This window comes from Spodoptera frugiperda, chromosome 14, assembly GCF_023101765.2.
Source record: "Spodoptera frugiperda isolate SF20-4 chromosome 14, AGI-APGP_CSIRO_Sfru_2.0, whole genome shotgun sequence".
In the NCBI taxonomy this organism is placed as follows: domain Eukaryota; kingdom Metazoa; phylum Arthropoda; class Insecta; order Lepidoptera; family Noctuidae; genus Spodoptera; species Spodoptera frugiperda.
The window spans coordinates 8,936,044-8,953,389 of record NC_064225.1 but is presented as its reverse complement, the minus strand read 5'-3'; the positions used below and the strand labels follow the sequence as shown (position 1 = coordinate 8,953,389).

General features: G+C 33.7%; 1 protein-coding gene across 5 annotated transcripts in view; it reads right to left on the bottom strand.

Annotated features, from left to right (window-relative positions):
- The window catches only part of LOC118279264 (V-type proton ATPase subunit C), a 37,529-nt gene that overhangs the window by 16,500 nt on the left and 3,683 nt on the right, over positions 1-17,346 (bottom strand). For all 5 annotated transcript variants that reach the window (XM_050698421.1, XM_050698424.1, XM_050698425.1 and 2 more), the window contains exons 5-9: positions 9,126-9,223; positions 8,308-8,396; positions 5,280-5,378; positions 3,887-4,010; positions 2,566-2,697 (exon numbers count right to left, since the gene is read on the bottom strand). In XM_050698421.1, the coding sequence (XP_050554378.1) occupies positions 2,566-2,697; positions 3,887-4,010; positions 5,280-5,378; positions 8,308-8,396; positions 9,126-9,223 (542 nt within the window). The remainder of the gene's footprint in view (positions 1-2,565; positions 2,698-3,886; positions 4,011-5,279; positions 5,379-8,307; positions 8,397-9,125; positions 9,224-17,346) is intronic.

The following is a 17,346-nucleotide window of genomic DNA, read 5'->3' as shown; positions in this document are numbered from 1 at the left end:
TTGACAAGAGATCCTCGCTGATTTTCAACGCGATGATAACAAATAGCGTGCAAAGTGATGTCTAGTGCATACGAGGTTATAACGTATGATTTGAGTTCACTAGAAGAATTTTTAGTAAGTTCAAATCCCACCCAAAACATAAATGTGAAAGGATGCCAAGTTCGATAATATTGAAATGCTTCGCCTATAAAAGAAGTGAGATCTAAATAAGTACCAAGTTCCATACACAGACCTCAGTTAAAAATGATATAACAAGTTGGCAAGTTTTCACACACTTTGTTATAAACCTACTAAACGCAATGAGTCAAGTATATAATTTTCTATTAAAACTTGCCAAGTTATATCATTTTTAACTGAGGTCTGTGTATGGAACTTGGTACTTATTTAGATCTCACTTCTTTTATAGGCGAAGCATTTCAATATTATCGAACTTGGCATCCTTTCACATTTATGTTTTGGGTGGGATTTCATTTATTTTTGTAAGGTTTATTTTCTTTTTTCTTATTTTACTTTACTTTGACTAAATACAAACCTTCGTAACGAATTTTAGGTCGGTACGACCATTGGAAGATATAGATATTTTTTTTGTTTTAGTTCCTTAGGGGTATGAATTTACACCTTCATTATTTTTAAAACCGACTCACACTTGGCCATTTTCAGATTTTTTCCTTTACCTTGACCTAAAGACCTACCTCCATGCCAAATTTCAAGTCAATACGACTATTGGAAGTGGTCTAGGTTTTTGATGAGTGAGTCAGTCAGTGAGTGTATAGTAAAAATAGCGATTTTCTGACGTCAATATCTCAAGATCTACAATAGGTACATTAATGAAATTTTGTATTTTAGATAAGTAAGTAGATCTCGATAGATACTAGAAATTTCATATGCGTAGATAAAATAGATTTTGAGTTATAGGTGGGTCGAACTTGGCCCGAAATGGTTCGTGTAATATAACCCACGGCCGGTGTGTCGGTTTTTTTGCTCGAACTTGGCGGACACACTGCCGTGTGTCTAGATAAATTCATCGAAACGGAGTTTCATTGAAAAATCTTTTTTTGTGTCGAATTTAAGAAATAATGTGCAAAGTGCTATACCATTTTATAATTCTTATTAAATGCGCCAACTTTGGTGAAATTTGCCACTACTAGCGCCATACATAATTTATTCAGTACAGCCACTTAAAGTAAGGTGAAAATTTTATTCAGAGTATTTGGTTCCTCTAAAACTAACAATGTTTTCCAATCTAAAGCAGTTGGCTAAGAATTTATGATTCCATATTACTGGAGCACTATTCAGGATAATGTAAGGAAGACTGCAGACGAAAAAATAAAGATTTGTAGCAACAAGAGTCAAAAGACTGGCACAGGGTGTACTTTTTCGTGGATAACACATAAGTCACTGTAATTTAAAAACTGTAGGACTTAGATTTTTTTTTATATTTTTCTGATAACATTTGGAACCTTGCCGATCATCTGGTGCCTGTTGGACGTCGACTTCAGGGACACCCTGTATAGGTTTTTTGTTACGACGAACTTGCGAGTCGCGCGCGGTTCGGATGCCGTGCGCGGCTGGACGTTAGAGTGATAAACGGTCGCGCGGGCCGGACGTTAGAGTGGTTATTATTGATTTATTCGTTTGTAGTTCTAATGTTTGCTTTTAGGTTGCTTAGAACTTAGTAACTGCTGTTTAATGATACCAAATAGGGTCAAGTTAAATAAAAGACCAATGCAACGAATAATATTTATTTAAAAAATATAGAACGAAAAGCACGGATTCATTGGTTATCGATAACTTTTCGTTAAGATGTTGGAATCACTATTTTTTTTTTAGGTTTTTGTACTGAATTTGTGGCTTGGCGTAGGAGGGGCGCCGATGTGTTTACGCCCTGGCGTTCAAAAGGTTAAAAGAGTGTTCAGGGGGATTGGGGTGGGGGAGTAATTTTGCTTCTGGCTGCTCACTCACACAACGCAAGCGCAATTTAATAATAATTTGGTAGACAGGGCTGGTTGGGCATCACAAAATTTTGGGGCTATCCCTTATCCCTTCTTGGACTTCATTAATTAATACCTCAAAATGTTAACAAATATCGTAAGATTTTTAATTTTATAACTACCGCAAAATGTCCGGCCAGGCACTAAACATACCTTCTCGAGTGTTTAAATAAAGACAAGACAGCTTTAAAGATAATCACGTTTACATAACCCCAAGATTTACGGGGCCTGTTTATTAACTGGGTGTAATTATTATGTGATAATTAATTAATGTAATTATTGATTATTGTCTTTATCAATGAAAGATAATAAAGTGAAACCATTTAAATTCAAATAATTTTAGAAACAATTGCTGCTAAGCTGCATAGAAGCTTGTTTAATATACAATTTTGATTGAATTTTGTTTTTATTTGAATTTAATTGTGTGGAAATTAGCATTTATGGTCATGTAAATTAAACTTGTATTTAACATTTCACTTGCAATGTATGTATCATATTATGTATACATATATACATTGTAAGCTTAGTAAAGGCTTGTAAAAAATACCATGGCAAATTAAAAAGATTGACTTACAAACTGCTTCTTCTTGTCGGTGACGAGCTTGGTGATCTCGTTCTTGCCGGCGGCGAGGTCGGCCTCGTTGTACGCGAACTCACGCACCACGAACTTGCGCTCGCGGGCGTGGTGCTTGAACTCTTCCACTACCTGCGATACACACAATCCAATACGTGATTCATTTATAGTAAAACTCCAAGTTGGACCAACTATCCGAATTAATGGGGACCAGCCATTCGGATAATCAAATATTCGGATAATCAGATTTAAAAAAAAAATGTCATTGAAGAGAATAAAAGCTACGTTTTGATATTGCACTATTTTTTTATCGAATTAAATTGCGGGGGGAAGTCAGTGTAGGCACAACGGCAAGTTAAGACAAGTCAAGTCAAGACTTGACGCGCAAACACTGGCTTCGCGGGGGGGGGGGGGAGAATATTTGGACAATTTTTGTGATTCGGATAAACGGAGTTCGGATAATTGGAGTTCTACTGTATATATCCATAAAGTGTTATTTCTATTTTTTTTCTACTTGTTATTTTTGTAAAACGTACTATAACGTAATGCAGCCCTAAGGACCCCATAAATTATTGTACTCTAAGTGGGTAATGTTCTCTTTTAACATAAAGAAGAAAATACTATAGATTATCATGATTGCTTAAAGTATACTTTATTATAACTCTGATAACCATTTCTAAAACCATCTCTTAATTTAAAAGCTAAACTCTTACTTGTACTATTAGATGTCACTAATGCTTATAAAAAACCAAATGACGTTAAACCTGATCTATTTAAGCTTAACAAACAAGTACTGTACTGACATGATCAGTGTCGCCTACTGCCTTTCTGTGGCCTATTGTGTCTGTATCTAGAAGTGGTTTTCCAGAAGTAGTTTTCATCTATCACCCTTCTTATTTTATTTTATTTTTATTTTTCATTTTAAGGAACAGCAAACAGTTACATTATAAAATCTAACAACTAATATAACAATGACTTATTGTGGTCATAATGTAACCCACAAAGCTATCCACAGGTAAACAAAAATATTTAGAAATGAAGAATTCTAATCGCTAGGAACATTAATAGCAGTACATGTAACAAACAATGAGAGTATTGTTGTGTAAACATGACTATGAGCATAATATATTTATAAAGAAAGAACTGTGAAGGAGACTTTTGAACTTATTTATGCTACAATTAAAAATATCTATGTCTACAAAGGTGACGTTATAAGTGTCAACCATACGGCGGACAGGTGAACGTAGGCCTGAATTAGTACGACAGGTGTTCAGTGCAAAGAGAGTTTCTATAACAGACTTTCCATTATAATTGTATTTACCTTCTTGAAGAGAGTGACGGAGAAGAGTCCGTAGTCGTTGTCCTGGTGGATGAGCTGCGTGGAGCGCGGCACGATCATGTCCGTGATCTTCTCGTAGTTCGCGTTCCAGTCGTTGAACATCGACCTGCTCACACACAACCATCATTATTTCTAGACATACGCTACGCAATAGCGCTTTTACATGTAAATTAAACTGAATAAGGCCGATATTTTATTAATAAGTTTGTCTAACTAAGAGGCCACAGGTCTATCATTACACTTAGTACCTACTTGCTTTACTTTTAAAGTGATCCAAATGAGAGTGCATTCGGCGCTCTAATTGAACGGCTGGAATAAACCAACCAATCAGTGCGTTGAACACGCCCACGTTTCGATCTCGTTAAATGTAAAGCAAACTCGTACTAAGCCCTCATATCATAGTGCTATATTTAATTTAGCTTTTACTGTGAAGCCTAAGTATTTTATTTGATTAAAATCAAGCTTGTATCAACCAAAACGTTCTGAGTAATAGTCTTTAGCCCTTATTTCGTACCACATAATCATCACATCACAGTCAAAATTGTATCGAAACTAATTTTACACCGATACATTGTGTTAGTAAAACAAACATGCATTTAGCATTCCGTTTGATGTATTTCCCAGTATTGTGGTTACTTTTAGCACTAGATTATGATTCGAGACAGCTTTTGTGCGCATTTCTGATGATTGCAATAATACAAATGGTCTTACGAATTGAGCATTGTCTGAACAAAATATATTAGAATTTGATTCTTATGTAGAAGTAGAAATATACGCCACAACCTCCTAAAACCGCTGCAACTCCTGTAAGCCAGGATCTACAGTAGATACAACCATGAAAACACCGGAACATTGAAGTCCGGCGCGTCCCAGGGACATGAATAACTGTCTGGGAACCCGTAACAAAATAAACCAGAAGATATTATTAAAGCAGAAGAAAATCACGATATTTTCCACTTTCCACGGTGAATGTAACACAGGAGACAGAATGACTTAAGCCTAAACGCATAGTTATACATTAATAGACTTTATATTCTCTGAAAATGTGTGAAATCTACTGAAGACATTGGACAATGCGTGAAATAAGGTATAGCAATATCGTAGCTAAGAAAAACCTTGTTAATTAACCCTTCCTGAGTTTTTGGATCAGCGTATGATCCAAAACATTTCTATGCCACAAGTGGTTTTGGATCACCTTGTGAGCCATCCCATTCATCATCCAAGAAATCCAATCGAAGAAATCATCCAATGCCTTCTCCTACCTTGGGTGAGGCGAGAGGGAGTGTCAGACTCTTACTGACTAAAAACCACCCTGTTCCTTCTCGTGCTTTGAGCCGAACTCGAGAGTATATTAAAATAAATGGTTTGTACTCACTTGGGCACGATGACCAGCAGTGTGGTGAGGTACTCGCTGTCCAGGATGAAGTGCTCCCTCTTCACCAGGTCCGCCAGGTTACGGGTCAACAGACTGCCGCTGTTTACATACGTTACAGGTTTATTAGTATTATTGCAAGATAAAAATAATAAGAAGCTGATAGTTTGTTTGTTTGAAGTTTTGAACGCGCTAATCTCCTGAACTACTGGTCCGATTTCAATATTTCTTTTTATGTTGGATAGTGCATTTATCTAACAAGGCTATATGCTACATAAAAATCATGCTATGACCAATAGCAGTCGAACAATGGGTGTAAAAATATTTAAATACGAAAGTGTCTCTTATTTATGCCTAAATCGCTAAACCGATATGAATATATCTTTTTGTGTCCATTTGCTGAGGCCTTCCTCAGGTTATAAAACATCACGATGTGCACGATGGAGCCGAGCAGAGGTGGTGAAACCGCGCGGAAGTAGCTAGTTAATAATATAGTTGTAAATATTATAATACTGGGTTCAAACCGGCTACATACTATGGCTTTACAGAAAACCAATGTGAGACAACCCTTAAAGAAAGCTTAAAAACCTTTAAAAAACATAGTAAGTTAAACTTAGCTAGTTATATTCATAAAAAAAATGAACAGATTAATATTGTAGCTCTATTTTTCCAGTTCAGTAATAGTCAGAGAGCATAATACCTGAGAATCACTTACATATACTCAAATAGAACATTTTATTTGTCTTACGCACTTTATTCGTCTTCGATCATAAAATAGGATTTGTTACTGCGAAGGATTTTTGCTGTCAAAATACGTCAGGGATATTTTTAAGTGATGTATTGCAAGTTGAGATTTATAGGAATAATATTGTTGGGGCATTCATAATTGGTTTTATGTGTATTTTTAGACAACTCAGTGTTGGTTAGAGAATTGTGAATGTGTGCGATCGATGTATGGTAGTAATTGTTCATAATGTTTCTTTTAAAGTTACCAAACTTTACAGTAGATTAAGGTTATGTTATAGTTACACTCAATCTTGGGTTAGATTAAATTAAGCGCTTGACTAAAATTCAGTTAGGAGATATTTTTAAACATTGCTCCATACTATGATTTTCTCCTGTGTCGTGGGTGCGTTTATAAAGATACACATGACACCCAGACCCGAAACGACCATTTGTGAATCAAGTAAAGAGTTGCTACGTGTGGGAATCGAACCCGCTATCCATTACACGGCAGCCAGTTGCCCAGCTACCGCGGCAACCGCGCAGTCTTTAGGTAAATTATATTCTAAACTAGTATGGAATCGATGTTTGGTCAGTAATTTTATTTCTGTGGCTACTAATAAGAGTGTGTGTGGTCACTGACTAAATAATTTCTCGATATCTATACTAATATTATAAAGCTGAAGAGTTTGTTTGTTTGTTTGAACGCGCTAATCTCCGGAACTACGGGTCCGATTTGAATAATTCTTTTTGTGTTGGGTAGTGCATTTATCGAGGAAGGTTATAGGCTATAAAACATCACGCTATGATCAATAGGAGCCGAGCAGAGCGGGTGAAACCGCGCGGAAGTAGCTAGTCTATACATATAATAAAATCGTAGAAAAGTGCTGTCTGTACATTGAAAATAAAAATAAAAAAAATAGCAGGGGTTATTGTTATGTCGATGTCGAACCCAAAAATGTAATTAACTTTTTTTTTGTCTGTTTGTCTGTTTGTCTGTTTGTCTGTTTGTCTGTTTGTCTGTTCGTCTGTGCGCGCTAATCTCAGAAACGGCTGATCCGAGTTGGATGCGGTTTTCACGAATATATTGTGGGATGCTTAAATTTACATTTAGTGTTTGTTTCATGTCAATCGGTTCATAAATAAAAAAGTTATGTCAAATTAAAGAATCACGTCGAACATTCTATGCTTATACCATTAATCTCCGCAACTATTTGACGGATTTGGTTGAAATTTGGTACAGATATAGTTTAGAACCTTAGAAAGGACATAGATATATTTTTATTTCAAAAATCAAAAAATAAAAATAAGAAATAAATTATTTATAAATAATTCTATGTCGATCGTTACACGACTTCGGTTCATGTTATTGTTTTAATTTATCGAAAAAAAGTAAATAAATAGTAAAAAGGTATGAAAAAAATAATATCAATATAATAAAACATTTAGTACAAAGAAAATGCTCTAACGGAGTATAGATAATTCTATGTCGATCGTTACTCGACTTCGGTTCATGTTATTGTTTTAATTCATCGAAAAAAAGTAAATAAATAGTAAAAAGGTATGAAAAAAATAATATCAATATAATTAAACTTTTAGTACAAAGAAAATGCCCGAACGGAGTATAAATAAATAAATAATCCAAGTTGTCTTTATCCTCGATAGATGGCGTTGGGATCGAAATAGATCGCGCTATGGTTTCGTTACATTCATTTGGTTGGGTATCGGCCGAGCGCTTCGGTACTATCGTAGAAATAGTGTATTATCATTCGTATGATTATTTGTCTGTAGTGGTCCTGCTGTTTCGTATATTCTAAATTGGTTTCGTTGTATTTGTCAATTAATAAGTTTATTTGTTGGGTTTTCCTGGTTTTTTGGTTAAACTATTTAACGTAGGTTTAGTTTGATATCGATTATTAGTAGTTACTGTAGTTAGTTTTTTTAATAAAAGTATTATTTAGTTTAAGCTTGGTTATTATAGCATAGAGGATAGGTTGTAATATAGTTTCTTTTTTAATTGTTATAAATTCGTAATTCGTAGCTTTCTTTAGTTTTAAGTTAGTTTAAGTCCGTTTTTAAACTATTTTTTCAATGCCCTAAGTGAGTATACATCTATTAAATTCAAACGCAGAGCTCATTATGTTGATTTTTGAAGAGTTCCCTGGAATATCTTCCACATCTCATTTTTGAAGAGATCCCGCGAGATCGGGAACTATGTGGTTAAAACCAAAAATTTGCCGGAAGTCACTATTCCACGCGAACGAAGTCGCGGGCAAAAGCTATTATTAATATATTACGGAATACTTACGTCTGTTTCTTCTCCAAGTTCTGTAAGTTGCCCTTGAGTGCGTTGTAGGCGGACGATTTCTGTTTTAAGTCCGCATCGATCTGACCCACCTGGATAGGAGTGTAGTATTAATCAGTCGTTCGTTATTCTTATTACATATACAAAAGTTTAAGCTGTTGTTCATTGGCTATAAACGAGAATCCAAATTGTTAACAATGAGTTTCCGATAACGGAGAATGAACATGGTAAATATCACGTCTCAAGTTCTAATGATAGTGTTAGTGACCAAGTCAGCTTAAAAACTTATATGACAGTCAAAATGTACTTAAAACATGATGCTTTCTTATCGGCTATGATAGACAGTGGAAAAGTTTCTATCTGTCGTTCATAGGCGATCGTGAATCTTTTAATTAAACTTGTATCATGTATCCGAGAGTATCAAGTTTTAAGATTTTCAGTTGTAATATTGCATTTGACATTATGTAAGTTATAGAGTTTATAGATAGTCCTATGTAATTAAGGTGCTATAATATAAAATTCAAGTGGATTAGAATATATCAACAAATATCTATGTATCAATGATTTTCCCTGTTTTTCTGCTAATCTCTTAAAATTTTCTTGAATTTGCTTTGCTATAAACCTCACGGATCCCGAGACGTTTCCAACGAATGCAAAACCGTGGAAATCGGTTGGTGCGTTCTGGAGATATAGCGTCAGGAAGGAAAACCCATTTTTATATTATAGATAATGAAACTTCCAATTGAAGCCTTAAAAGATCTAGAAATTAATGTTCAGCTTCAAAATAGCCATAACAATTATTATTCATATACAATACAAACCTGTTTACTGATGATATCAGCGATGTTACGCAGACTCTGCTTGATGGGGTATTTCGCCATGTCCCATTGGAAACGAGTTAGATACGATGGTAGGTCGCCTGTAAACACACACCAATTAGAACTACTCACACACACATACAAAACACAAGCAGACATGTCAATCCATTTTGAATATTGTCCCTTAAGATTTAAGGTATATTTTTCTTTAAAAAACACAAGAAACATCGTTCAACAGCGACCATTTAACATAAACTTAATTTAATTTAATACTAGTTTTATGTTAAGTTTAATATTTATTTTATTGTAGAAAAGTGCTCAACAAAAAATATAACAAAACAAACGAATTGAAAGCTTATTTCAAACTGAATAAGGTCTAGCTTAACGTGCATTTAGACAAACGACTAAATATTACCCTTGTACATAGAAGAAATACAAATAATAAAGTTTATAAAAAAAATAAGTCATTTGACTAACGACTGATTTATAACTACAAAAATACTTTTTACAAAAAAATAAACCGACTTCACTAAAAAAGTTAAAAATAACTTTAATTTCGGAAGTCGGTGTTTCTCGGTATTATTTGTTTGTTACACCGACTTCGGAAATTAAAGTTATTTTTAACTTTTTTAGTGAAGTCGGTTTATTTTTTTGTAAAAAGTATTTTATTTCACACTTTTTAGTTGCGATACTCAGTATCGCAACTAAAAAGTCGGTTAAAATTCTCTATCTCAATAACTACTTTATTTATTTGTATTGTCACAGTCACTTAATTAACTTTATTGTGATTTCTATGTGAGTATGAAGTTCCATTGGCCATTTCTGGTCTTCTTCATCAGTTCCACCTCTTCAAAAGGTTACTTTTTGACTGTAAATGCTTCAATTCTAGATGAATATACCAAAATCACTATATAGTTCCCTATAATATTTGAGGAGTTCCCTCGATTTCTCTAAGATCCCATCATCAGATCCTAACTTGGTGACAATGGGACCACCTCAGAACTATCTACTTTCGAACAAAAAAAGAATTTTGAAAATCCATCGACAATTGACGGAGTATAACTTTATTGTGATTTCTATGTGAGTATGAAGTTCCATTGGCCATTTCTGGTCTTCTTCATCAGTTCCACCTCCTCAAAGGTTACTTTTTGACTGTAAATGCTTCAATTCTAGATGAATATACCAAAATCACTATATAGTTCCCTATAATATTTGAGGAGTTCCCTCGATTTCTCTAAGATCCCATCATCAGATCCTAACTTGGTGACAATGGGACCACCTCAGAAATATCTACTTTCAAACAAAAAAATAATTTTGAAAATCCGTCGACAATTGACGGAGTATTCGATGAACAAACATACAAAAAAAAAAAAAAACATACAAACAGCCGAACATAGTACCTCCTCCTTTTTGTGAAGTCGGTAAAAAGAATAAGCCTACGGTATTCTAATTAGCCAAATTCATTTCGGTTCGATATAACGGTGTTACTATTTGCTACATTATGGGCTCTTGGTGTGTCTTGAAACTAGTCGAGTAACAACGCTAAACAAACTAAATCATTTACCTCGGCTCACTATACGTGGAAACAAATGCTGAATTTTAATTATTTAACTACAATTTGAGTAGATTTTATTCAATTACATTAAATATCTAATTATATACAGGGAAGGGACGTGGCCATGCTGAAATCTAGCTAAAATTGCTAGAATCTACGCTCCACTAATATATAAAGCTGAAGAGTTTGTTTGAACGCACTAATCTCCGGAACTACTGGACCGATTTGAAAAAATATTTTTGTGTTGGATAGTCAATTTATCGAGTAAGGCTATAGGCTATATAACATCACGTTACGATCAATAGGAGCCGAGCAGAGCGGTCGAAATGGCGCGAGAGTAGCTAGTAACCAATACTATGACATTTTTTAACCATTTGGCAATATTAGTAAGCTCAACGCTATCAATTTGTACAGTCGATTATCAAACCAATTACAGTATTAATAAGAAACATATTTACTTTTTACAAACCTCTATGTACATGGGTTTAATACATTCATAGCACGATTCCATACAAATTATATTTATCATGCAATACTATATAATTAATATATCATATCATGCACATATACATGCTTTAGAACCCGTATTCAAATATCATGCACACTGTAATATGTATTTTATTGTAATAAGTTTAAGATTCAAAATTCCATGAAAATGAAAATTGTTTTTAAATACGGGTAAAATTAAAACTACATTTTATTGTGTTTTGTTTAGAAGAGATAAATTAGTCTAGTAGACCATATTGATTTATGAAAAAAATATCTCATATCTCAGAATTAGTGCGTATTTCGATAATGATTTTAACATGAGTAGTTTACATAAAGAGACGAAAAATAAATTATATTCTTAACAAATTGCAATATAATGTAGTTCTGCAATACTAAATAGTAAATACATCGAAACTAAAATACGAATAAAAACTAAGCACATAATACTATTTATTTATTTTAATTATGTGTCATGATCAGTATCATAACGAAAGAGATGCAAGGTAATGGGCCCCTTATTAATTAATGGCCACATAATATATTTACAAGGGGCCCAAAAGGTAACAATTCTAACACTATAACTACATTCAGTAATTACTTTGTAAATTTTCGGGCCTCTAATAAAATTGCAGGGGCCCAACCATTAACATAATTTTTCCAAGTATGTACTATTTTTTGGAAGCTAAAGGCTAAATCCTAATCAATCCGTTGCTTCAAATCTCCGTTTATTTGAAAACATATTACATTATAAAAAAATGTAGTCAATAGCTAAGCAATTGAGAAAGTTTTTTTTTCAATCATAAGTTAAGAAAACTTCAGCCGTTTTTCCCGAAGGATTGGGCAGAGTTCACCATTTATGTTATAAGTCCCATGTAATAGGAGGTAAGCCTATTGCCATATACTGGACACGATTCCAGACTCCGTGCTACTACTGAGAAATTTTTTAACAACCGAAAAAAGCCCAGTAATACTTTGCCTTTTAATAAAATTCTATTAATCTAAGAACTTGTTTCACAATGTCTAGATAGCCGCTATGTATCAGATAACTTTGAATTTAAGAACGTAATTTGTATGCACTATCTGTCACATAAGTTTATCGGGCACTAATATGAAGGTGGTGAAACAGGCGCTAAATCTCCCATCATTGGAGAAAATCCCTATAAAACCTTTTAATAATGATACATAGAAATTAGGTCAAAGCTTCTGGACATTTAAAAACAGTCCATCAGTTATAAGCAACAAAGTATAGTTTTCTATAAACAAGAAAAAGTAATAAGTTTTCATACAAATGAGATATCTGGCAAGTTCACAGCGCAACCTTGGGTTGTTGTGAGTTGTGACGCAATAGATAACAAAGATAAAATTAGTTATTATAATAATAATCTTTTTATTTTGGAGCTGACACTATAGTAACTCAATAGTCAATAATGAGATTTACTCGTTAAAAGTAAAGAAATGTTTTAACTGTCGAAAGAAAACTGTTGGACTTCAGTGACCGACGTGGCGGTTAACGTATTAAGAATTTAATGACCTGCAAGCATTCAGAGTAATTTACTAATGTAATTATTTTAACATAAAAATAAAATACAGTAAATAAAATATTGAATGATACTCCCCACGCTATGTTTTCTTTTTTATCTAAGGAAGTATACTAAATTGGCATACATACACGTCTGTCTGCAGAAGATTGTAGATTAAAAAATATTTTTTTTTAAACTTTTCTTAATTTTTTTACAGTACTTATCTTTTCCTAAGTGAAGATTTTCAATTTTATTTCCAAACCAAGAATCTGGCAATTTTTTTTTACTAATTAAATAGACTTCATCACTGCAATAGTTACTTCATCACTGCCTAAATTAATTAATTTGTCCCCTCACTCCCATTCAGGTATAGAATCTAAGTGTGCGTGATCGCCGGCCGTTATTAATTTCCGAAATAACTTACAACACTGGATCAAGGTTGCAATCGGCATTGTAATAAAGTTATATTTGGAGCCGCCATAACTGTGATATATGGGTCAAACCAATCTTATGTGGGAGTGATTGATACATTGTTGGGATTTTTAACATCAACTAAAAATCACGGATTACTCATGTAGGTACATATTAATGTTTTTTTTTTATTTCTCCATTAGGAGAAAAGCTCTACTAGTAGGCTGCACGACGTTAAAACTAGTCGAGTTCCTCGTCAAACCGTTACGTGAGTAAGCCGATAACATAATAATTCATTTAGTCTATGTTTCAAGTTATTATAAAAATAATTTTAATTTTTATATTTTTTGAGATAAAGTTACAGGGCAAGCCATAAAAGTACGTTGTCTAGGGAAAATGACTATTGGATTAACTTAGAATTTTGAAGGAAAAATGCGTTTTTAGAATTAAAATATTTGGAAACAAAAAAATCTATACAAAAATGATTTTCTATTCGTTATAGACAGTTTCATTGTGATCCCGCATGTATAAATTATACAGTCATAATATTCTTATTATGATTTTCAAAACGAATAAAATAAATAAATTTCTATTCAGTAATCGCTTTTCAGACAAATTGTAAACAGTTTAACGAAGGCAAGTTTTTTAATCAGTACCCTTAGTATGAATTTATTCTACGTTTAACGAAATCGAAATGAGACCGCGTTCAGCGCTATGATTGGTTGGTTCATTCGCACCGGCCAATCAGAGCACCGAACGCGCTCTAGTTTCGTTTTCGTTCAACGTAAAGTAAACTCGTACTAAAGGTACTGGCAACGTAGATAATTTTCCGCATAAAAAAAACCTTATTTCTACTACTCCATTAACCATATAAACACACAAAGCATACCGTTATAGAATAATAACATAAAAAATATCAGTTACGGGTAAAAAAAAATTAAACAAAAAAAAATATACATGAAAAAAAAATACAACATCGAGTATTAATAAATTAAACATCTAAGCAAAATAAAATGAACCTTAAAAAGCTATAGAACACGTTCGACTTTGTAAAAGCAACTACGTGGCAGTATTGCCAATTAACTACACAGTATAGACGCCATTTTTGACGCTTAATATATGGTGCAGGACGTACAGACGTACAGTGTGATCAGTCCTAGCTATTGCTTCGTAGCGTCACCATAAACTTCGATTGTATTAAACGTGGGTCCTAATTTATTAGTGGTTGGGGTTTTTAGAGCGATCATGCTAGTGAAAGACAGAGATTTTTTATCAACAATAACTAAACAAAATCTTAGTTTAAATAATAAAAAATATATGTAAGTAAAGACGATTTTTTCACCAGCACAAACACTCCCTAAACTCCACTAACAAATTAGGAAAAGAAACAAAATTCAGGATGGCGCTCGCGAAGTAAACACGGCCAGCGCCATCTGCTGTTTGAATCCAAAAACATTAACAATGCAAATTTTACAGAAAACAATTGAAATAGCAATCACTGCCTTCACGTGCCCTATTCGCGTCTGCAGAGAGCGCTGAACGTAACGGAGCCTTTAAAGCTTCGTTCCTAATAGGATAGAGGGCCTACCGGGGTAGGGTTTGCACAGAACTTGACGTGGCAGGTAATTCAGTCAAGTTAGGTGCAAACGAGGGAGTTAGGCGAGGCGAGGGAGCGGTCCTAAACCTTGCGTGAGTATATGGTGGTGGCGTTCCTCGTCGTCGTCGTCGTCCCAGCGCGGCGAGCTGCGGCCGCTGGACGGTTGCGAGGGCTGCGAGGCCTCGTATTCGGAGTGCTCTCGATGCTCGCACGGCCAGCACCCGTGGTGCTCCGAGAACGCGGAGTCGCACACCGGGGACGTCGGCGTGGGCGGAGGCTCGCCCCCGCCCGGGTCCGCGTATGAGTCAATGCCTAGAGTCGCCACAGTCCTTAAACCTTCGCTATCACTTCCATCCCCTCGCACAACAAGCTACCATTGTATCGTATCTAGTTTTATGGCGGTTGTAAAGTTATTTTCAATGTTTTACGTCCATGTTTCTCTATAAATCCCATTATCAATCTCATAATATCGTTTTTATCGCCTCCGTAAGTTTAGGATGAAAATAAAGAGGATTTAGTTATAGGACAGGAGCAAAATAAAGAATATATTTTTCATAAAAAAATAATAATATAAATAAACTAAATAATAATAAAAAATTAAGAAGCGCAAAGCATAGACAATTTTTAAAGCTTGATATAGCTAAGCTATGAATGTCTTGTGAGGCAGTGATTGCTATTTATCTATGGTATGAAGACATTATATCCAGTATCTTAAGAACGAGTATTACAACATAATGTGCGATAACTTACAACGTCTAGGTATTCGAGTAACTGTAAGCGAAATGTGAACTTATTTAGAACTCATGGAAATATGTAATGGATATGGATTCATTCGATCGTTCAAAAAAGAAAATAACAAAAATTTAACGTTACTTCTGAAAATTAACAATACATCATATAGAAAAATAAATTATTTGAAGATATCTGCAGCCTTTTGTCACTAAAATGGTTCTATGGTTACATAATAAGTGACAGTTTCAAATTGAATGGATTCATGCAACCTTTTTCCCAAAGTTTAGCTATTGGGAAAAATCAGACTTCTGTAATGGTGTAGCTCAAAATCACTCTTCAATAATGCAGGTTTAGCGAATGACGTTAAACAACATTGTTAGGAACATTGTTAGTTAAACTAAGAACAGGGAAGGCCACTGCAACACGTCGATTAACTAAAAATATTACTCAACTCATTTCTCTATTACAATAGAAAACAGACCGAGAGCTTGACTGCAATAATTATATCTAACGTTTGACCAAAAACTTTCTTTTGATCACAATGTCATATGTCATAAAAAATGGGTAATAAATGCCCATTTTCGCCTCTTGTGACTAAAAACGCACCAAAGAACAAGAAAAATATCCTGAAAAACAAAAAAATATCCACACCCCATAGATTTCTCCCAGTCTACCTAAAAAAATCTATTAAAACTTCTTCGCTATATTGTTATACGTCTTATATCCATTACACATCGCCTTAACAGTACATAATATTTAGTATATATTAGGTATATGTATGTCATATCTTTATATATAATCTCATCTGATCATGTCACACTTTCACTGTTAAACGATAAGCACATTATCTCATCTGTCCATGAGATGAACATTGAAAATGTGACGTAATTCCACTTATTATAGAGTTTATTTTTACCTAAATCCGACACCATATGGCATGAATACTAACTTATTTCAAGACGGTATTATGGAATAGTTTGTATGTTTCTTTATTTCTGGTTCAAACTGGAATTACTTCATTCAAACCTATGCTAATCTGATTAATGTTTTTTTACTGCACTGAAATTGTAATTGCCATAAAGTGTCGAATAAAATATACAAGACACGATTAATTAACACCTACACACGACGTCTTACATCTTAAACGAATAAATAACTTCATCCTGTGTAGTCTCCGGTTAAAATAAGTATTTATTCATTGTTACATCATCAAAAAAACTAAAAAAACAAAAACAATATACTATAAATTCCAGTAATAAACTTTAGTATATTTAATAACGCGTAAAAATCACCAGAAAAAAGCTCCATATTAATAATATAATTATCTTACATATAAATAACAACAATTTCTGGAACCAAAACATATTTAGCGTAAAAAATATTGTTCTTTATAACAATATACAGATATTTGAAGCGTAGATATTTTATCGAAGCTCGCACAATATTACTAAAAAGCTCATTTTTACATAAACTACGAAAAAAATATTACTCACTGCCGCAAACTTTTTTCCATTTTTCAGACACTGAAATGCAATCCCAAATACTAACATTCTCAATCTAAAATATATAGGAAATTAATTTTCTAAAACACAATATCGTGTCATTCACAAACTCATGGATTAAGTAAAAAATAATAATAATAATATAAAAAGCTATACTATTGTGATATAAAAGCATTATGTACATATATAAACATATCCTTTAAATACGCATTCAGTATTGCCATAGAAAAGTAGAAAATAGAATTTAGAAGAAAACAAAGAATGCGCAATTTATTCCAATTTTAAATTTTTTGTAAGCCAATCGCGAATTACCTACCTAGAGACAAAAAAAAATACATAATAGTAATAATTTACCTTCTTGGATGAATTCTATCCTAATTTTTGACTAGAAACATCTTCAATTTTCGCCGAATTATAT